General features: G+C 37.3%; 1 protein-coding gene across 2 annotated transcripts; it reads left to right on the top strand.

Annotated features, from left to right (window-relative positions):
• Nucleotides 1–219: 219 nt before the first annotated feature.
• c9orf72 (C9orf72-SMCR8 complex subunit) lies at nucleotides 220–22,382 on the top strand. Of its 2 annotated transcripts, none has more exons than XM_008103503.3 (11): nucleotides 220–386; nucleotides 3,997–4,476; nucleotides 6,413–6,472; nucleotides 7,183–7,278; nucleotides 8,899–8,963; nucleotides 10,956–11,028; nucleotides 12,956–13,072; nucleotides 16,186–16,421; nucleotides 18,252–18,309; nucleotides 19,303–19,412; nucleotides 19,507–22,382. In XM_008103503.3, the coding sequence occupies exons 2-11, from the start codon at nucleotides 4,033–4,035 to the stop codon at nucleotides 19,691–19,693; spliced, it is 1,446 nt and encodes a 481-aa protein (XP_008101710.2). In that variant the 5' UTR covers nucleotides 220–386; nucleotides 3,997–4,032; the 3' UTR covers nucleotides 19,694–22,382. The 2 variants fall into 2 exon arrangements, with proteins under 2 accessions (XP_008101710.2, XP_003216675.2); XM_003216627.3 differs by lacking the exon at nucleotides 220–386 and adding an exon at nucleotides 394–506.
• Nucleotides 22,383–23,153: the final 771 nt, after the last annotated feature.

Raw genomic sequence — 23,153 nt, 5'->3', positions numbered from 1 at the left:
TAGGCGGGGATTTGGCGTCAGGCCCAAAGGGACTAGGCTCAATTGGTTTTTAGAAACACTTCAGGTTCCCAATGGTGGAGGGAGAAACAAGAATAAGAGATCCCTGTAGTGCCCTCTTCGCTGAGTGCGTATGCGAACCGGAAGTGAGCAGTGGCTGTGGAAGAAACCGATTTACCTCTTGGGTCAGGACCTGACGTCAGCAGTCTCCTCCCCTCTTCTCCCTTTACAGAAGAACGCATGAGCAAACCTCGATGGAGTGCAACGAGCGGAGGGATGCGCAGGCGTAGTGAGAGGTTACCTGTGCGTTTATGCAAATGAGCTCTCAAAGGAGAAGGGGCGTGCCATAATGTGTGTTCTCCCAGGACTCTCGGCGGCTGCGCAGACAGGTGAGGAAGGAGGAGGGTGACGTTTCCGGAGGGGAGGAGGGAAGAGGAGGAGGAGGGGCTCACTCACGCAGCCAGAGCGGCAGGGAAAGGGGTTCGGGCGTCTCCGTTAAACGCCTGAGGGTGAGTCTCTCTGTTTCTCGTTCCCTGTTTCGCTCTTTTTTTTCAGCGCGGGAGGTTATGGGGGCTCCTTTGCTTCCCAATCCAGGCAGATCCCCTAACAAGAGCTGTGTTTGTCATAGAATATATACAGTGAAATATGATGGTTTATGGGATTCTGAAATATTTGGAGCCAGGAATATTTGGGAATGCTTGTTTGTTTTCAAATTTTGGAATATTTTAATATTTCTGTTGTCATGTTTGTTTGTTTTCAGATTTTCATACACAGTGGGCCCTGAAATTTGGTCTTTGGATACCAAAATCTATACATACCCAAGTTCCTATTCTATGCAATGGCTTTTATTATATAAAATAGCAAAATCAGGGTTTGCTCTTGGGATTTTTAAAGAACTATTATCAAGCTGTGATTGGTTGATTCAATGGATATGGAACTACAGTAGAGTCTCACTTATCCAACACTCGCTTATCCAACGTTCTGGATTATCCAACACATTTTTGTAGTCAATGTTTTCAATACATTGTTATATTTTGGTGCTAAATTCGTAAATACAGTAATTACAACATAACATTACTGCGTATTGAACTACTTTTTCTGTCAAATTTGTTGTATAACATGATGTTTTGGTGCTTAATTTGTAAAATCAGAACCTAATTTGATGTGTAATAGGCTTCTCCTTAATCCCTCCTTATTATCCAACATATTCGCTTATTCAACGTTCTGCCAGCCCGTTTACGTTGGATAAGCGAGACTCTACTGTATATAATTCCATGGATATGAAACTATAGTCCTGAGTCCTGGTGATCGCTATGTATTTTATGAATGTTATTTTACAGTTATTGTTTTAGTTATATATACTGTCGTATTGTTTTATCTGTTGATCGGGCTTGGTCCCCATGTGAACCGCACCAAGTCCCCTTAAAAAGATGGAAGTGGGTTATAAAGTTTTATTATTATTATTATTATTATTATTATTATTATTATTATTAAAAGGGGATGAATCTGCACTGCCATATAATCCAGATTCTCAAAGCAGATAATCCTGATTATCAATTTTGAACTGGGGTATATGAGTCTACACTGCCATATAATCCACTTCAAAGCAGATAATCTGGATTTTATATGGCAGTGTAGATGAGGCCTGGGGGAACTCCCAGACATCTTATACATATAAAATATACATCTTATACATATAGCCTTAAGGTGATGTTAGTGTATACCAGGCATGGGCAAACTTGGGCCCTCCAGGTGTTTTGGACTTCAACTCCCACAATTCCTAACAGCCAGTGTAGGCTGTTAGGAATTGTGGAAGTTGAAGTCCAAAACACCTGAAGGGCCCAAGTTGCCCCGTGCCTGTTATACACTATATTTCTAAATCAGTTTTGACACAAAGCAAAATTTGATTTGCTTTTTGGATTGTTTTTAAAGCTGCAGATGGTCAGATCCGTGGATACAGAAGGCTGACTGTATACGATGAGATATCTTGGCTATGGGCCCCATTCTAAACACACAATTGATATAGGTTTCATGTACATCATATACATGCAGCCTGAAGGTAATCGTATACACAATATTTTGACTCATATTGGACATGAAACAAATATTTTCTATACATTGAACCATCGGAAAGCAAAGCATTGTGGAAAGCTTTGTGTTGTCGAAGGCTTTTATGGCCAGAATCACTGGGTCACTGTGAGTTTTCCGGGCTGTATGGCCATGTTCCAGAAGCATTCTCTCGTGACGTTTTGTCTGCCATAGATGTGGGTGAAACGTCAGGAGGGAATGCTTCTGGAACATGACCATATAGCCCAGAAAACTCACAGCAAACCAAAGGTGTCATTATTCCAACCACCCATCTGGGTGATTTTGGAATATTTTGGATTTTGAGATAAGAGATTCTCATCCTAGATGATATCATGCTGCTTTTCTTCAATTCCAAGGTGAAATGATGGTAAGACCCATACTGATTTCAGTTCCACTGACAGCAACAAAATACATAAGATGCATCCCAGTTTTAGAGGTGTTTATATGGAGAAAAAGTGTGTTTTAGAACTGAAGAAATACGGTAATGGTTGGCTTCTATTATGTTATACTGTATGCATTGCCTGTCTGTATACATTACATTTACAATTGAGTTGTGAATGGATCATTCAGGAGAGATCCAAGGCCCCTTCCATATAATCCAGATTACCAGATGTGTGTCTATATAATTTCATACCCAGTGTCATTTTTATTTATTTCCTTATTCCTTTCTAGCCCAGGCATGGGCAAACATCAACCCTCTGGGTGTTTTGGATTAGTGAGAGTTGAAGTCCAAAACACCTGGAGGGCCAAAGTTTGCCCATGCCTGGTCCAGCCTATTCAGACTAATGAAGTTACAACCTATCTAAAGACAGATGCTTCTTTTCCCGTGTATTTTTTACTTTTATGGCTGCATTTTTTTCCTTTAAAAATGACTTCAAAATAGAATTACTGCAGAAATTTCTTTCAAGTTCACATGTAAAGACTTTCACATTCCAGCCAAGCACATGATTCATTGTTGCGTAGGTGAGAAATCAGTGTTCAGCTGCAAAATTGTGTTGAATATGTGGAACTTCCATTTTACTACGAAACTTCCTCCTTATTGTCTTCCTCCTCAGTTTGCAACACCAAAGGCCAAGTGGAGATGCTTTGGTTTTATATAGCACAAAAAACAGAAGTGGGTGAAGATGACTTTAAAGCTATTGATGGGGAAATGAAAAGTTAAGAAAACCAGTTGGTGTTTTTTTTGTACTTCCCGATTTCTTAATGTAGACATGAGTGCAATATATACATATATATACTGTATTTCTTCAATTCTAAGATACACTTTTTCCTATATTTGTATTTTTAAATTTAAAAAACAATTAACACAATGCAAATGCATTGTTACATTGACTGTTTCCAGCTTTATACTCCCCCACACATATCTAATGACTTCCATGTGTTTGCAAAGAGGTCTTTTATTTCTCCTTTTGCTAATCTTAATCTATATGTTAACTTTTCCAATAGCACTATAGCCCATATCCTATTTCACCAATTCTTTATTGATAAATTCTCTAGTTCTTTCCATGTCTTGCAGCACATAGCATGAGCAATTTAAGTTTTGTATATATCAATCCTTATTCTCACTTTCAAATACAGAGTCAGCAGTAAATTTTCCCTGAAGTGTATTGTTTTCCCCACTGTTCGTTTTATTCGTGATAGAATTTCATCCCAAAATCTTCGTACATTTGGGCACAATAGCCACAGGTCGGTCCAATCCCCTGTTTCTCCACACTTTCTCCGACATAGTTTAGGGATACTGTTGTTAATTATAGGTAGTTTAAGTGGTCAGTACTACCATCTATGTATAATTTTCAAAGTTTCAAATTCTCAACAGTTTTACACTGTCACGTTAAAGTTTATAGTCCTAAGATGGTTTATTTCAATAGTGTCCCCTATAGTAACTCTTTACATTTCAACCTCCTTTCTTAGGTTTTCGATTCCAGTGATGTGACAACAGATACCATCATGTCGGCATTATGTCCTCCTCCTTCCCCTGCGGTGGCCAAGACAGAGATTGCATTGAGCGGAGAGTCACCGCTGCTGGCTGCTACTTTTGCATATTGGGATAATATTCTTGGCCCCAGAGTCAGACACATCTGGGCCCCCAAGGCCGAACAGCAGCTTCTCAGTGACGGAGAAATAATATTTCTTGCAAACCATACTCTGAATGGAGAAATACTTCGTAATGCAGAGAGTGGCGCAATAGATGTGAAGTTTTTTGTTCTGGCTGAGAAAGGAGTCATCATTGTGTCTTTAATTTTCGATGGGAACTGGAATGGGGACAGAAGCACTTACGGACTTTCAATAATACTTCCACAAAGTGAGCTTAGTTTCTACCTTCCCCTTCACAGAGTATGTGTAGACAGATTGACGCATATTATAAGAAAAGGAAGAATTTGGATGCATAAGGTAGGACACTGGCATGGTTTCCACTTTTAAATCTGTTAAAGCAGTGGGTCACAATTGTCTTTTGTCATGGCCTATAAAATAGCACATTTACCTAGATATGTCAAACCAAACAAAGCAGTTTCAAAATAATCCCCATCATACCCTTGCCGTCCTAACTATTCCATTTGTGCTGAGAGGAGATTTTATATTTTGAAATATGAATTTCTGAAATAGTATTTCTAGATGGTGTTATTATTTATTATCATTGTATGGTTCAACATTGTGCATGTTTGTTGAACATTAGGCCAGTGGTGTTTAGCAGTAGTTCTCCAATAGGACAGCACTGTTATATGATAATTGAATCACTGCTTAAGATTTCGTAATGCCATGGGTCTCCAAATGTCTTTGAATTGCAGTTCCTACCACTGACAGTACTGCCTGGAGATGCAGCATAGCCGTATCTGGAGAATTGCACAATCCCCACTCCTTTTCACTGTTGATTGATAGAGATTTCAGCAATCATTTAAGCTCCCACCTTTGCTGTTCTGATACAGATTGAGTTTCCTTTATCTGAAATTCTTGGGGCCAGTATTTTGGAGTACTTGTACTGTATTTGCATATACGTACATAAAGAGATATCTTGGAGATTAAATTCCTTTATGTTTCACATACACCAATTACAGATAGCTTGTTTTATACCTTATTTTTAATCATTTGTGCATGTAGCTAAGTACATTGAACCATCAATAAGCCAAGGTGTCACTTTCTCAGCCAGCAAAGTGGGCAATTTTGGAGAAAATTTAGATTTCAGAATTCTGGGAATCTTCAATCTATAGAGCCTGTGTATGTTGTTCAGCTAGGAAAACCAAATTTAGCTTGTTCATTTTAGGTGCAGTCACATTGTAGTATTTAGAAAAGAAGAGATGTGGTCAGGCAACAACCTAGGAGTTCAATTCATATGTAAATTGAATACATAAAGAGAAGCTTAGCCCCTACATAACATCTTGCAGGCAGAGTACAATTTGTGGTTTTCTGAATTGCACCATACGATTCATCTGCTTGTTCCTAAGCCCTTGTTAGCTAATACAACTTGTCTTATGATTGAAGCATCTATTGCCTAGGGGTGAAAAAAAATCAAAAGACTTGTCTGTATTGTTTCATCTTGAGAGCTTCAGTTATACTGGGGAAATCATGCATACATATTCTTTCATGTAGCCAAATACCTTAATTGTGTGACAGATGTTGAATTTTACCCTTTAGCTTACTGCCATGTGTAATCCTTACAACAAATAACCCCAAATGGATCTTTAGTCCTGGGATATACCTATTGCTGCTCCTGAGGAAGTGGTTGTTATCATGGAAATATGGCCTTTGTTTTACACCCCTACCTCTTCCTATTTTGTATTATATTTGTCCCTTTTCCATTTTTTATCCTGTGGACAAGTCCTGCACACCAGGAGCTACATACCGTTTCATAGTGTAGTCTTTAATAAATTATTTTATTTGTTCTGAGTCCTATATCTACAATGGCCACTGTTATTACTGAATTTATATAAAGATGGTCCTCATTTTGTACCTACAGTCAGTACTGTTATGACTGAGTTGGAAGAGATTCCAAGGGCCATCCAGTCCAACCCCATTCTGCCATGCAGGATAAGCTCAATCAAAGCACCCGACAGATGGCCATTCAGCCTCTGTTTAAAAGCTTCCAAAGAAGGAGCCTCTACCATACTCGAAGACATAGAGTTCCATTATTGAATAGGGTCATGAGTCCTTCCTAATGTTCAGGTGGAATCTCCTTTCCTGTAATTTGAACCCATTGATCCAAGTCCTAGTTTCCAGGGCAGCAGAAAACAAGCCTGTAATTTAATTGGCTTGTGGATCTGATGTTTCATTGTGTGGGTGTATTAGAAATTATACCTATCTACCTATTACTGAAAATTGATTTCTTTCTCAGGAACGACAAGAACATTTCCAGAAGGCTGTTATGGAAGGTACAGAGAGAATGGAAGATCAGGTAAAAATGATGCACGTAACAAAACAGCCAAGTACAACTTCAGTCCTTTTGATTTAATTGGAAAGCGTGCGAACCCATTGGATCACAAGCCTTATGTAGTAGTTGGTACTTCAAATCCTTTGGGAGTAAACATTTCACATGAAGATGTGATAAGACACTGAGCGAAGTTGAAAACGCATCTCTCCCAACATACCCATTTTATAGTAAAGAAGACATCTGCATAGTATGTTGTCATTGTGCAGAAATTATTCAGATGAATTAGGAATGATTTTGAAGGAGACAGTTTCCTGAGATTGACTGTACTGCCAACATCCCATCAAAACAGACTGCTTTATTAGAGAATTTATCTCTCGGGTTGTCTTTGGCTTAAAGGGGATTTACTGACAACTGACATGAAGAACCAGCAATTGTTGAAGATTTTAGACTACAGTTCCTTCCTTTAGATAATCTGTAAAGGTAGCCATAAATTCATTTACTAATTGCAGTCCAGATATAGTGGATGCTCTGTTGGAAAATCGTAAAAATATCCAAATCGTACTCTTAGTTAACTTGCTTACTTTTCTAGATTGCTATATTGGGACAAATCTGAAACCAGCAAAATCTGCATTTTTTTGTTCTTATTCTCCCCTGAAAGTGTTCAGCCTTCCCATATTCTGTTTTTATGGCACATTCTCTGCTTTTTATTTCATTCAATATTATTTATGGTGCAGGGCCAGAGCATCATCCCAATGCTGACAGGGGAAGTTATTCCAGTAATGGAACTCCTTTCATCTATGAAATCACACAGCGTTCCAGAAGAAATAGATGTAAGTCCTTCTGCTCGCTTCATCATGAAAGAAGACAGCTCCTGTTCTATTCTCTTTTGGTAATAGAAATTAAAGCTCATAAATCGATATGCTTCTAGCCTTCCAATACTGCATAGTAACCCAAATTTATATCTTCTGGCTATCCTGTACATGCAATATTTTTTCAATTATAATTGATGAAATTTCTTGTCAAATGTTTATCAAACGTGTGATACTAAAGTGTATACAATTATCAATATAGGTAAAAGTTCAGTGGTAAGATCATAAGGATGTTGAAGTATTTTAAGGTAGCAGCAAAACAAATGCAGATATATAGATGCAGATGCAGAATATGAAAATTTAGATTACATAACATTTTATTCTCTCCACTTGTTCTTGTTTGAGTCTATGCCAACTTTAACCATGGAATGTATGATAAAATAGTGTGCTTTTCTTCATTTTCTGCGCTAATTTACCAAGCTGTTAATCCATCCTGTTTGACTTCAGAGTTAAAAATTGTGGCTAGAATCCAGTGGTGTACATCTGCAGAAACTAACTGTTTCTGCAAAAAAAAAAAACAGTCTCCATGCTCCCTAATTTCCAGTAAAACTTGTTCCAAGGGGCTTGGAAACTTGTAGTAGCAAAGCAGCAGTAGAAATCGGAAAAAGTCAAAATTCTGTTAACATTGGAACATCAAATACACTCTTAGATCCTATCCACTCTTAGTTCTGTCATGAATCCTGATTAATGCTTACCAGGGTGTGCTAACAAGTTAAGGCATGTAACCTTGTCTATATGACTAGTGGCACAGACTGCAGTGAGTGAGACCTTATAAACATTAATTCATCTGTTAATTCATTTCTCTAAAGGCACCCCAACAAAAAGGATTTGCCACGCCAGTACCTGGCTGGCTTCCTTTCTCAGCTTACTGGGAACAATGTGAAAGCTGTTTAGTTTTACTTTGAGAGTCCTGCTTGAATGGCAGAGGAATGAGAATGAGCTGGATTTCCACTCCCCAGTTTCTCCATTAAAGTGTTGCCAGAGATCACCAAGGCTATGTTGATGGTTTGGAATAACTTTCCATGGATAGTAGAAGGTTGAGTGCGGTTCTGTCACAATGAGAGCGGGCTGGCTCTGCTATTTTGGCTATAATATTGTGGTATGACCCTGTACAGGAGAAGGTAAGAGACTGACACCATGAGTTACCACAGGGATACTTGTGATAGTACTGTAAAATACTAAGTTGACGGGCAACTAATACACCTAATTTAACTCAGAATGTGAAATAACAGTTAACCCTGATTAGCAATAACTACGGTTAAATGAGGTAGAAATGAGGAAAATAAACTCATAGTCCTAGGAAAGTTGAATCATGGTTTGTATTTCTTCGTAGGGTTCTTGAAGAACATCTACAGTAAATCTGGTGAAAATGGTGGTGGTGGTGATATTTATTTATTTATTTATTTATTTTATATACCGCTCTTCTCCCCCAGGGGGATAATTCCTTATTTGTTTGAATCACAGCAAATATTTGCATTAAAATATCTTTTGTGTTCACTGAGGCGTAATCACTTATACTATGTTTATTTATGATATTACTCACGAAGTAATCCTTCTGTCCTTGTTTTCATCCCATTCCAGATATGTGATACAGTACTAAGTGATGATGACATTGGAGATAGCTGTCATGAAGGCTTCCTCCTTAAGTATGACCCATTTTTATTGTGTTTTTGTAAAACAAAAATGTAAAGCAAAGGTTTGGAAATTGAGTAGAGGTAGACCATATGTTGGTAACAATTTTCAAATGGCTTTTTAAGATCAAAATTAATGGTGGAAACTCATGTGCTCTTCTGTGTACCTTGGTGACACAGAATATTAAATGAGGATGCTTGGAAATGGTACATATTTAAAGGAAATTGTGAATATATCAGATCTTTAGGATCAGTGGATTATATCACTTTGTCCCCTGCTTTTGATGTGTGCTTTCTGGGTAAAAACAGGGTGTTTTTTTTTTCTTTGACCTTAAAAAGAAGTTGTCTGATGGCACTTAACCACCATATTTCACCTTAAGCTTTTGTGGATTACAGGCCATATCTTCAGATGCATGTAGTATCTTTCATGATACTGAAAGATAGAATTAAACTAATGATTAAACTAACTGGAACAACTAACTACTGATAAAAAGGCAAGTACAGTAGAGTCTCACTTATCCAAGCCTCGCTTATCCAAGCTTCTGGATTATCCAAGCCATTTTTGTAGTCAGTGTTTCAATATATCATGATATTTTGGTGGTAAATTCATAAATACAGTAATTACAACATAACATTACTGCGTATTGAACTACTTTTTCTGTCAAATTTGTTGTATAACATGATGTTTTGGTCCTTAATTTGTAAAATCATAACCTAATTTGATGTTTAATAGGCTTTTCCTTAATCCCTCCTTATTATCCAAGATATTCGCTTATCCAAGCTTCTGCCAGCCCGTTTAGCTTGGATAAGTGAGACTCTACTGTATATCCTTATAGCTACATTCTGACTCTTAACTAAATGAGAGTTGTACTCCAGGGCAGGAAGCACCTCTGTACTTAACCACCACATTCCAGTCCAAGTTAAAACAGCAAAGCAGTTTATTGAAGATTATATAAAAAGCAGTTCAGTACCAATGTCAAAGTCTAAATGTATTAAAGTCCATAAGATTCAAGGTACAAGAGTTGTTTCAAAATCCAACAAGGCATCCAGTAGAGGATACAAAAAGGCAGCATTAAAATCCAATACACAAATCCAGGAAATCACTTAAACTCGAAAGCATAAAACATGAACCTAGAAATCCTTTAGCAGACTAGCTAAGACTTGATCATGGATGTTGCTTCTGAAACTCCAACATTGCTCAGACTGCTGAAAAATCGTTCTGATCTCCTATATCAGGCTGTCTCCCCTGAGAACCTGATAACGAGTTTTTTGCTAACAAGCGCTGTGACCTTCACAAACACTGCTGGGCAGCTCTGAGTTCATGAAAACTAAGTCTCTTATCTATCGACTCATTAATCTGTCCACCTGGCATTTCATTCTCTGAGCTCATCTCAGCCTCTGTCTTTGCTTCCCTAGCGAAAGGCTCCTCAACAACATCTGGGCCCCTTTCTGGTATGTGGCCTTCACTAGTTACTGGAGACAGAGAGGGCTCAGTTTCAGGCCTTAAAATCTCCTGCTGGCTTGCAGGCCCAGAATCCCCATGATCCACTTCCTCAGTGACATCAGGTGCAGGCAGAATTAAGAGCTGAACTACAACAATGAATGGAAAATCACCCAACTAAAACAACAATATTTGAACTGTAAAGTTAAACCTAGCCTACTAAACAGATTTATTTATACTGGATTTTCTAATAAAGGCAGGTCACACTATTAATACTGTACTGAGCAAAACTGTGACCTTTTCTGCTTTTTTTGACAAGGTGAAAATTCAGTAAAGTAATTAACATTTTTTTAAAAAAATTGTGTGCATCCAAGCCAAAAAAAATCAGACTATTGTAATTTTATATAGGCTTGCAACTATTACATTATTTTAGTGGTCCTTTTGTGATATGTTTGTTTGAAGTCATACCTTAGAAATCTTCATTACATACATGAAACATCTCAGTTACAGCAGGTTAAACAGTTGTGAAATATTTCACAATTCTTTATCTTCTACTAAATTTTCAGAGCTATCAGTTCGCACCTGCAGACATGTGGTTGCTCAGTCGTTGTTGGTAGCAGTGCAGAAAAAGTTAATAAGGTAAGTGCTTTTTCCATTGGTTATGAACATAAACAGTTAACAGGGTGACTGGTATGTTATCTTAAATCATAGTGTTGACAGTTCAGTCTTGGATTTTTTTATTGTCTGTTTTTGTTGTTGTGTAAAAGTCACATCTGACTAACAGTAATCCTGAAGCAGACCTATAAACTGGATTTTTTGCAGGATTTGTCCAGGGAGGTCCCCTTGCCTTCCTCTGAAGCAGAAAAAGTGTGACTAGTCCAAAGCCACCCAATGGGTTTCCGTGGCTGAGTGGAGATATGAACTGTTGTTCTATTATTATCATTTAGTTTTATTTATTTATATTCTGCTTTTTTCTCTAAAAGAATCTGTGAACAGTAGTAAAAACAATTTAGCATACAACTTAAAAACTATAAACATTAAAATAGAATACAACCTAGCACTATTTAAAAATGACCAATTGAAAGCATCACAGTGTTCCCTCACTTATCGCGGGGGTTACATTCCAGGACCACCTGCAATAAATGAAAATCTGTGAAGTAGGGACACTATAGTTATTCTATGTGTGGAGGAGAGCACACCACAGACCACTTACTACAATGCAGTTTGTACTTTATTTTAGCTGTTACAATATACAGTACACCAGCAGAGAAGAGTGGAAGCTAAATAACCCTTTTTTATTTCCAACCCTTCCCTACCCTCCCCCCCTTCCAAAACCCTTTGCACACCACAAAAACCCGCAAAACAGCAAAAAATTCTGTGATAAATGTGTACATTAATATTAATTGAAAACCAGCAAGGGAGCGAAACGTGAACCGCGAAGTAGTGTGGGAACACTGTAAAACCAATTTAAAATATAAACTACATCCCTAGTCTCAAATCACTAGCCCATACTTGTAGTTGAGAAAGGCAATAATTGCTGTTTTCTTTGCTTGTTTTCTTTGGGGAACTGTCTATGTTGCTAGTGTGATAGTGGAGGCATGGTCATATTTTTTAAAACATCAAGTCAACTGTGGTCCTCCCACTTCATTCAGATACACTTAATGTGGCAAAATTAATTACGTTGTTCCATGTTCAGAATGAAAGAGAAAGTCTGGTTGTGACTATGAAGCGATGACTGAACCCATAACCAAATATAGTTTGAACTGTGAAATTTAACAGCTATTTTAAGTGTATTTATTATATTTTAGTTTGTTTTCACCACACTGACTATCTAATTGTTTTTTAACATTTGCATTACGCTTTTTAAACTTGACTAAAGTGTGGGATTGTTAGCTGCCTTGAGTCCTGACAAGGAGAAAGGTGGGGTAAAAATAAAGATAATAATTGTAATAATATAATTTATATTGCGAACTTGGGCTGTATATTTACTTCTGTTTCAGCATTACAACAGAATACAATCATCCTTCCAATTTTGTTGGGACTAGGAGTACATTATCCTCATGAAAGTGAAAAAACACACCAAAAATTGTTAATGTTTTCCCCGAGAGAAACACCTTTTTAGGTATATCTAAGTTCTCCAGCTTGACTTTATGGTCATATTCTACTGTAAGAATCCAGAGATTCCAAGAAATAACATTTTAGTCAAATACATGAATGAATAGCCGAATCTACAAAAGTCAAACCCACAAATGTGGAGGATAAATCGTACGTTTGAACTCCAGATGAAATGTAAATGTTTTGAAATGTGGGGATGTCCTCTACGTGATGCCAAAAGCATATACTTGTCCATATAAATGGCAGGCCAACAAAAATGACAGATATTTGTGAAGAAGGGGTTGTGGCAAGAATATACGCAGTTTGTAAACTGAGAAAATGAATTGACTGTGGAATATATGTAACAAACAATGAACAACTGGCCACTTGCTGTGCAGCAGAATTGTTCTTACCGTGGGCTTTTCTTTACTAGATTGTCATCTGGCAGCATTACAGTGTGTTTGTTTTATAGATAGTGCGGACACTGTGCCTCTTTCTCACTTCAGCCGAGAGGAAGTGTTCTAGGCTCTGCCGAAATGAAACCTCTTTCAAGTATGAGTCGGGTCTTTTTGTGCAAGGATTGCTCAAGGTAAGCGCTTTTGTTTCCCAGCAAACCTGAGTTTCTTTACTACTCAAAGGGTTAGAATCTCACCATTTGCTTTTCTCTTGCGCCACTGTGTTTAATATGCATACTTCGTATGTGATTAGATAGCACACTTATAAGTGTAAGATTTCCCAGGGGGTGTCTACACTGTCGAATAAATACAGTTTGACACCACTTTAGCTGCCATGGCTCCATGGGAATTGTATTTTGGTGAGGCACCAGCACTCTTTGGAAAAGAAGGCTAAAGACCTTATAAATAAAACCCAACAAAGCCATGTTAGTTTAAGTAGTATCAAACTGCATTCATTCTACATTGTAGATGGACCCCTGTATGCTTCATTCAGTTGTCTTTGTGCTTCAAAACACTTCTACTTCAGTAATTAGACAGCTCTGAATATTTTTTCAGAATGAGGAAGTAATTTATCTAACATGAAATTGCCAGTAAAGGTTATCTTGCATGGTTTTTAGTTTTAATCAGAATTAATAGTAGTTTTTCACCCAAATGTGTGAAAAACTATGTCACTACTTACTTGGGACAATGTACTACCCTCTTTGTTCCCATTTTAAGGTAGATAAATTTGTTTATTGATTAATCCACTGACCACATCAACAGTAAAAGACAAAAGACAAGAATACATAAACAAATAAACACAGATCACTATCCTAAAGCTCCTGTAATAGTTAATTGAAATAAATAAAAACACAATAAAACTTAATTAAATAATCGGTTTGGTAAAATGAGAGTAGATTAAAAGATGAAAACAGGGAGAGTAGAATGACGAGTTTTAAGGATTAAAGATACATTAGCATTTTTGTCTTTCTCCTCATGCCAGCAGTACTTTAATGAGAGTGTATTCAGAAATACTTTTCAAACAAAAAGGTTAAATTTATAGCAAAGGATATTCTGACCTTGTGCAGTTCAAATTCAACATTAAAAACAGTCATACAAAATACTTTCAGAATGGAACAAGAACACAAATAGTGCAGTGAACCAAACTGCAACCCAGAATTTTCCCCATCTGCGACAGATATATGAAGAGCTGGTTCTGGGAGTTTCACAAGAAAAATCTGTAATGTTTGTGGATAGATAGCTGATCATTCAAATCTACTTGTTCTGGTATAGGTTAATTTAGGAACTGAAAGAAAACTTCTCTGTCCCTCTAAGAAGGCCTGTCTTACTGTTTTGAAAACATAAATTCAAATTCTAAACCAAATCATAAATGTGTTTACCTGGAGGTAAGTTCCAATGGAACAGAACAAAAAAATAACCAAATATACACCTAGGTAAAATAAAAAACCAAAAAAAACGTATAAACTTGCCACTTTTTGATTATTATTAACACTTTTTGGTCTACTTCCTTTTAGCAATGATGCAATCACACTTTCTGGAATACTATTTTAATTCAAGAATCCCACAGTTGTTGTTGTGAAACAGTGTCCTGGTCTATTTTTAAGTTAAAGATTTCTTCTTAACAGCACAATCAATTTGTCCCTCTTGCCTAATTCACAGGTCTTCATCAGCCATTGGCATAACTGGCTCCTTCCACTGCGGAGCATATAGTTAGGTTATCACATAGTCTAACATTCTCTCATTTTTTTCTAAATATTGTCTAGCATTCCCAACAAATAAAACTGGTTGTAACCCCCCCAGCTGTTGTGGGGCTGCAATTCTTATCAGCACTAGTTAACATAGTGAAGGATTATAGGACATTATCCAATAGTATGCAGAACACCACAGTTATCCCACTAACCTGGGGCAGCCTACTTTTGACAATTCAGATTTTCTAAACTACAATTCCAGGCACTCCTAACCAGGGTGACCAGTAGTCAGGATAGCAGGTTAGAGGGGATTGAACTAATGTCGCTTATTAGTAACATTAGAAGTGAATACAGTAGAGTCTCATTTATCCAACATAAACGGGCCGACAGAACATTGGATAAGCGAAAATCTTGGATAATAAGGAAGGATTAAGAAAAAAGGCTATTAAACATAAAATTACATTATGATTTTACAAATTAAGCACCAAAACATCATGTTTTACAAGAAATTGACAGAAAAAGCAGTTCAATACACAGTAATGTTATGTAGTAATTACTGTATTTATGAATTTAGCACCAAAACATTGAAAAATTGACTAAAAAAAATGACTACTAAAAGGCAAACTGCATTGGATAATACAGAACCTTGGATAAGCGGAGCTTGGATAAGTGAGACTCTACTGTGTGTGTGTGTGTGTGTGTGTGTGTGTGTGTGTGTATATATATATATATTACACACACTTTATTTATATTCCGCTTTATCTCCCCAAGGGGACTTAGAGCAGATTACAGGTACACATATATGGCAAACATTCAATGCCATTATACAGTTGAACAGAGACAGACAATACATAAACAAAGGTGGGTTTCCCTCTTTCATTTCCGGCACCTGGAAGCTGTGCTTGTCTCGGCCATGGGGGGGTGCTGTTCCATTCTTTCATGCCAAGGAACCTGTTGATTGAACCGCCAGCATGTTTTCCAGGGGAGCATTTACCTCCCCACTAAAGCAGTACCTATTTATCTACTCACATTGCTGTTTTCAAACTGCTAGGTAGGCAGAAGCTAGACTGATGGCAGGAGCTCACCCTGCCTGCAACTGAAACTGTCAACCTTTCAGTTTGCAAGATCTTCTGTAGCTGGTGGTTAACCCGCTGTGCTAGCCGCAGCTTCACAAGCACCTGCAAGTTTGAAAATAGGAAAGTGATGCTAGATTTTCTAGGTTTAACTGTGTGATCTCACTGCTTTTAATTATGTTTATCTCTATGTGAGTCTTAAGTATGCTATCCAAAATCCATGTAATAATAGTCTAAATTACACAAGTGGTACTTACTCTTGTATTGCAGAGGAATGTATTAGCTGTTTTTCCATATGGAAAGAAAACGTAGTGTGATTGCTTTCTTTTTATTGAATTACCAGATTTATTTGCATATTTCTTTCATATTATGCCTACTGTTCTTACCAAATTAATCATATTATAGTCTGACAATGGTCTGTTCATATTTTCTGCGCCTTAAAGAAAATAATAAAAACTCAGGCACTGGTTGTTGTCACTGTTACAGGATGTGACCGGAAGCTTTGTGTTGCCTTTCCGCCAAGTAATGTATGCTCCATATCCTACAACGCACATAGATGTAGATGTCAACACGGTGAAACAGATGCCTCCATGCCATGAACATATCTATAATCAGCGGCGGTACATGAGATCCGAGCTTACGGCATTTTGGAGAGCCACTTCAGATGAGGACGTGGTTCAGGATACTGTTATTCATACAGATGAAAGCTTCACTCCTGACTTGTATGTATATATGAAGGAAGAGCCACGTAATACCCACAAGCCCAAAGCCTCACCAGTAAATGTTGCAGACGTTCTGACATACTGCAACCTCTAGGTTCATTTTGCCAATCTGTTTTCTGTTTCACTGATGTTGCTAATTTACCAAAGAGATCACTCCAAAAATATTGAAAAAAATCAGTGCCCATTGATCTGTTTTATATGTTTGATGTTATATTGCTTCCCCTAGCATTCCTTTTTTAAATAGCATTTGAATGCATATTTGTTTGCCTTCCCTAAGAAACAGTTGGGGAAATGAGTACAGTCAGCCCTCCACATTCACTGGTGTTAGAGGCATAAGATTCCTGTAAACATGAAAAAGTTCAAATCAAAGAAATTGTATTTTTAACCTAAGAGAATACTCTAGGAATCTGTAGGTCATCAATCATGATTCTGTGGTCAATCAGTGAATTGCACTGGAGAATCTAAAGATTCATAGAGAGAAAATTTTAATCAAATCCCAGAATAATCAAATCCACAAATCTGGAGGGACACCTGTCTTTATTCTTATTCCCTATGAATCCCTGGATGCATTACTGGAGAAAAGGCGTTACAAGCCTGAGACTCTCACAAGGGGCTCCTATTAGCTTTAACCAACATGGTTGCTAGTGAAGAATTGCGGAAGGTGTAATTCAGCAACATCTGGGAAGCCGATAGCTCTCCACCTCTGTCATAGAGCAGGGCCTCTTAAACTTTTTCCACTTGTGACCCCTTTCCTCCTGAGAATTTTTTTACATGGTATACAAAATGGGTATACAAATCAAATATTTACTGATAATAATCCAGCATTTGCAAGGCTTGCTAAATATGCTGATTTTCCTTTGTATGAAGTACAGCTGAAGCATCTTCTGCGGCGTCCACTGTAAACACTGCACAACAGATTGGTGTAAATGTCTAAAACAGCTACTAGGAGACTTTCAGAAACCTTTTATTTTAGTGTTGCAAAATTTTTTGCAACCCCAACTTTGAGCTCAAGGGACCCCATTTAGTTTCAGGACTCACAGTTTTAAAAGCAGTTCTCTAGAAGATCTGATTTTAGTTCACTTTCCATTTTTCTGAACTGCCATTCTTCAAGAAGGTAATATGCGTAGTTAATCTGTAATGGATTAGAATAAGTTTAGATTTTTCCCCTCATAAAGTAGTAGTAAGGAATAGCAGCAAATGAAATTTCTGACATTAATGCAAGTTTATATGTGTATGAACATAACATCTCAGTTGTTCAGTATGAAGTCCTGTGGCTTGCATCTGAACATGTGTATGTGAACCTGTGGGCATCAGTGAGCCTCATTTCAGTGCCAAAACCCAGCTTTTAACCCAAGCATTTGGAGCCCAGTGGCAACAGCTTGAATCTACTGGTTTATAGATTTCTCTTATTTTACACTGTTAAATCATTTGAAATTGTATTAAATTACTTTACAATGATTTAATGTTGTTTTATTGTTTTTGTCCTACCTTGAGATCTTTCGATATAGGATAGCTTTGTTTTATTTATATATGTATGTGGCATTTCCACACCCATATAAATATATATTTTAAAGTCACCCCTATACTTACAAACTGGTATAGTCTAGTCTTATCTTATATTTTTGTTCAGAGTTACAAATTAGACAAGCAGCTTGTATTATTTTTTCTTCTTCTCTGGCTTTTTATTTTGCATCCAGTATGAGAGAACTGACACTTCTGGAGGTAGTTTTCAATTTTTTTTAGTGATGCAAAACATTTACAAATTGCCATATGGCACTTTGTATTATTTTAAAAATCAGCAAACTCTTATTTATCCTTGTACTTTTACAGGAATGTTTTTCAAGATGTTCTCCATCAAGACACTCTAGTAAAAGCCTTCCTTGATCAGGTAACTATTGTTCATTTACATAAGTTAGCGGTTATAATCAATATTTTGCCTTTAAAAATCTCAAGTAGGTCTTTCCTGTAGTATATAAAATAAATAGAGTTATAGAAAGGCACAGTAGTCATGAAAATAATCGTGCATTGATTGTATCCACTTTTTGAACATCTAATAATAATAATAATAATAATAATAATAATAATAATGTAATAACAACAATAACAACAACAACCCACCTCTCCCTGCAACTCCCAAGGTTAAGTGATGGTATACTTTGTTCTGAGAAAGTAAAGGAAGGCTAAATCATGTAAGAATAAAAAGTCTCTTTGAGGAGTTAGCAGATAGAAAGGGACTGAGGTCTAAAAGTCTCTGACTTCAGTACCACAATTCAAAAAGAGATATTGGCAAGCTAGAATGTGTCCAGAGGAAGGCGACTAAAATGATCAAAGGTCTGGAAACCATGAATCCCTATGAGGAACGGCTTAAAGAGCTGAGCCTGTTTAGCCTGCAGAAGAGAAGGTTGAGAGGAGACATGATAGCCATGTTGAAATATCTGAAAGGATGTTATAAGGAAGAGGCAGCAGGCTTGTTATCTGCTGCCCTGGAAACTAGGATTCGGAGCAGTGAGTTCAAATTCCAGGAAAAGCGATTCCACCTGAACATTAGGAGGAACTTCCTGACTGTAAGAGCTTTTCAACAATGGAATTCTCTGCCTCGGGGTGTGGTTGAAGGTCCTTCCTTGGAGGCCTTTAAACAGAGGCTGGATGGCCGTCTGTCAGGGGTGCTTTGAATGTGTTTTTCCTGCATGGCAGGGGGTTGGACTGGACGGCCCATGTGGTCTCTTTCAAGTCTATGAATCTACATTTGCTACTAGAGTGATAAAGGACATTTACGCTCATCCTTGAAGAAGAATAGGGGCACTTTGGACAACTCCAAAAGAGCGAAACTTTGTCATGTGACATATGTTTTTATTTTCTTTTTCTGATGTGGGTTCAATAGGTCTTTCATTTGAAACCTGGATTATCTCTGAGAAGTGTGTTCCTTGCACAGTTCCTCTTAGTCCTTCATAGAAAAGCCTTAACTCTCATTAAATACATAGAAGATGATACGTAAGTATAAATCCAAAGGGAGCATTGGGTTTGGTATCAGCGCAGTTTCAAATAATTGCATTCTCTAATTTTTTTTCTCCCCACACTTCCACAGGCAGAAAGGTAAAAAGCCCTTCAAATCTCTTCGTAGCTTGAAGATAGACCTGGACTTAACAGCAGAGGGCGATCTTAACATAGTAATGGCTTTGGCAGAGAAGATCAAGCCTGGTTTACATTCGTTTCTCTTTGGCCGACCTTTCTACACTAGCGTGCAGGAACACGACGTCCTGATGGCATTTTAATAATGTTTTCGATTGTAGGTTTCTAGAGGCTCTACAGGACTTTTCAAAAACATCTGTCAAGGGAATGTGGTCTTTCTCTTTGTAAGACTGTGCAATTTCTCAGTGCAACTGAATGTCAAGTCACACTACAGTCGGTAGGGGGGGAAAAAGGACAGATCGTGCTTTGGAGACAAGTCATGTCAACTTAGGCACGCACCCGAGGTTCCCTTTTGTTTATATACCGAGTAAATACTATTGTGGCTGGAATAAGTGCTTACTTTACGAGACCTTCAAACCCACAATTTAAAGAGGACAGGGCTTAATGGTTGTCAAGAGTAACACTGCATTTACCACTTTTTATTTCTGTATGTGTGGCATAGAACAAATTATTCAATGCCCCTTTCATTTCTGGGGGGATTATTGACTGACATGCTTGAAGAGAGTGGCTTCCAGCATGCATGTTAGTATGAACAATGTCATGCATCTTTTCTTCTTCACAGATCCTTCAAAAGCAACTGGAAACATTGCAATGCTATCTAACCATTTAAAGAGAGCCATGAAACCAAATCGGAATGTTGTATGTTACTTTTTATTTTCATCATCACTGTTCTTTGTGCCCAAGTGCCAAGTCAGGCTACTGGATCATTTATGCATGTTGCACTGGTTAATAACTAACGTTGTTGCAAATCTTTATAGCACAGGAAAACCAGGTTTCATATTGAACACAGCCGTTGCTAAGCTTCAGCTGTGGAGCTGCTAAATAAAGCCAAATACATTTAGATCCCACATGTTTGTGAAACTGCCAAATGCGGCTGGTGGCACAATTCGAAGGAAGGATAGAAGTACAAGATTTCTGCTTCTTTTACACATTAGTCTCCAGCAGAATTATGTTTGCCTCTTTCCTGCCCTTTGTCTTTATTTGGGAGAGAATATATATATATATATATATATATATATATATATATATATATATACACACACACACACACACATACATACATACATACACACACATACATACATATACATACACACACACATACACACATACATACATACACATACATACATACACACATACATACACATATGTACACACAGAGAGTATATATGTAATTTGCCCATTTTCTACTGCCTTGGATCTTGCTTAACATAAAATGTTTTTGATGGGTTGGTTAAAATCTCCAGGTTTTGTGGATTCTAAATGTAAAATCTGCAATTTTACTGCATGTACTTGATGTTTCAGCACATGGTGCCATTTTATTTTTATTTTTATTAATTTGTGATGTGTTTTGGTTTAGGTTTTTGCCATATGCAGATATATTTTTAAGTGCAATATTTTTTATATTAATCTGTGATTTGGGGGATGTTCTCTTTAAACAACATCACTAAACATGTCAGATTACAGTTTTTCTTCAATCTATTCCTGAGCCATTCTATTACATGAAATCTTACTTGTTATTTGTTGCGATCCAGTGGCTGTGACTCACGATGGTGCCAATGCATTCTGGGGAAAGATTTTCCTCTTATAACATTGCATCTTGAGAATTGGTGAGTGCCAAACTTTCCCCATTAGTAAAATGGAGCAAGGCAGCCAGTCTTTGTTATTGTGGGGTTCACAATCGCACACATCTCTTCATTACAGCCCATCATTCTTAATTTATTAAAATGTGCTTATGTCAAAATATGAAATATTATTGCAGAGGAAGGCAACACTGCAAGCAGATTTTCAGTCTTGCTGAAAAAGAATAAAAATGGGACAAACTAAAACAAGAAAGAAAACTTCCTACCCTTTACTTTGGTGTGAAGTTTTGCCTAAGGCAAGAAAAAATTGTTTGGGATTAAAATTGCTTCTCAAAGTTAACAGTAATGAGCATCTTCGGTGGTCTAATGGACTGCAAAAGACATGAAGACACCAAAAAGCTCTACTTTTGAAGCTCTGTGTCCTATGTAGTCTTTTGCATTTATTTTGCAAGTTGTTCAGTACATAGTATCTCTATAGGTTACTGAAGACATAAATATTGTAATACAATGCCTAAGATAATTACATGCTTTTCTTTTTTAAAAAATTCTGGTTTGGTGATCTCTGTTATTAGTTTAATAGTACTTTACACACTGCACAACTATTGTTCTAATTGTACATTAGCTGGAAGTACTGCTCTTTCTTTGTTTACACATTTAGTTAGACACTACAGGCTTAGTCTTGTGTTTGGAGTGAAGTTTGAGAGAAAAATAGTATATGAATCTTGTATTCAAAGTCACTGCATATATCTTTCATATTTTCAAGTGTTTTAATGGGAAAGTGCTTGAAAAATAAGTGGGAGAATTATTAATAGCACACTCAAGTAATAAGACAAATGCCATTTCTTTGCCATTGCCTTGAAATTGCCCAATAGGAGGTCAAGGGTTGCTCTCTCTCTCTCTCTCTTTAATTTTGCTTCTTAAAGTGGTTTACATTAGCTTTAGCCTCTTATGAGTGAGAACAAGAGATGTTGCCATACTGAGACCGCATTATTGAATCACATGCCTCATTGTGGGTTGTTAAATTTTGATAAATACCACTGGAATTACTAAACTGAAAGCTCTGTAGCTTGAAACACATTGTACTGTCAGCGTTTTCCAATGTGGAATGTCTCAATGGTGAAAACGTGCTCCAAATATGAATGCACTTGTGCCATGTATGCAGAGCATAATAAAAGATTAATACCTCCTTATTGTGTATATTCTTGCTCAGGATAACATTGGGCTAGTGAAAATGCTATGATGAAATCAATTTTTCGTTTACCATGAACTCTTATGGGCAGAACTTATATGCCGTGCCAATACACTTTCTTCACTGATCCCATTGGTTTTCCAAGTCACTATGGAGGGTACAACAGGTCTCACCTCCAAGTTATTTTACATTCACCTGCCTTAGTCTTTATTTTTTCCATCATATCAATGCAGTTTTCTATCCCTAGAAGTAAAGCTCATGCTTTTCCTAGCTTTGGGGACTAGTGTATTACTGCAGGTGTCCAATACTTCTGCTATTCTTATACATGTGCCTTCAAGTTGCCTATTGACATATGGCAATCCCATGTATTTCATGGATTTTCTTAGTCAAGGGATACTCAGAGGTGGTTTTGCCCGTTCCTTCCTCTGAAATATAGCCCAAAACCTCTGGTGTTCATTGGTGATCTCCCATCCAACTAACCAGGGCTGATTGTGCTTAGCTTCCATGATCAGGCAGGATCTGCTGCCTTTGAGGTTTGTAGTCCTTAGCTACCTGCATGTTGCTGTGACAAGAGGCATCAAATCTGATAAAGTCCATAATTCCCTGTTCCCTACCTAATGAAGGGTGGTATGACCAAAAAAAAGTGGAGCTGAGTGCATTCTGAGAATAGGAAATCCATAAAATGTTTTTGGTCTCGTTGTGTATCTATTTTTATGCTCGGTGAGAGCGGAGCAAGCGCTTCCATTATTCATACTTTTCTCCAAAAAT

The sequence above is a fragment of the Anolis carolinensis genome, chromosome 2 (assembly GCF_035594765.1).
Source record: "Anolis carolinensis isolate JA03-04 chromosome 2, rAnoCar3.1.pri, whole genome shotgun sequence".
NCBI lineage: Eukaryota > Metazoa > Chordata > Lepidosauria > Squamata > Dactyloidae > Anolis > Anolis carolinensis.
The sequence above is the reverse complement of the archived record's forward strand: the minus strand, read 5'-3'. Positions and strand labels throughout refer to the sequence as shown.

Coding starts and splice junctions, on each gene's coding strand:
- c9orf72 (XM_008103503.3), top strand. CDS start 4,033: ATGTCGGCATTATGTCCTCCTCCTTCCCCTGCGGTGGCCAAGACAGAG. Junction 16,422..18,251: donor GAAAGCTTCACTCCTGACTT/GTATGTATATAT, acceptor GTACTTTTACAG/GAATGTTTTTCAAGATGTTC. Junction 18,310..19,302: donor TAAAAGCCTTCCTTGATCAG/GTAACTATTGTT, acceptor TGGGTTCAATAG/GTCTTTCATTTGAAACCTGG.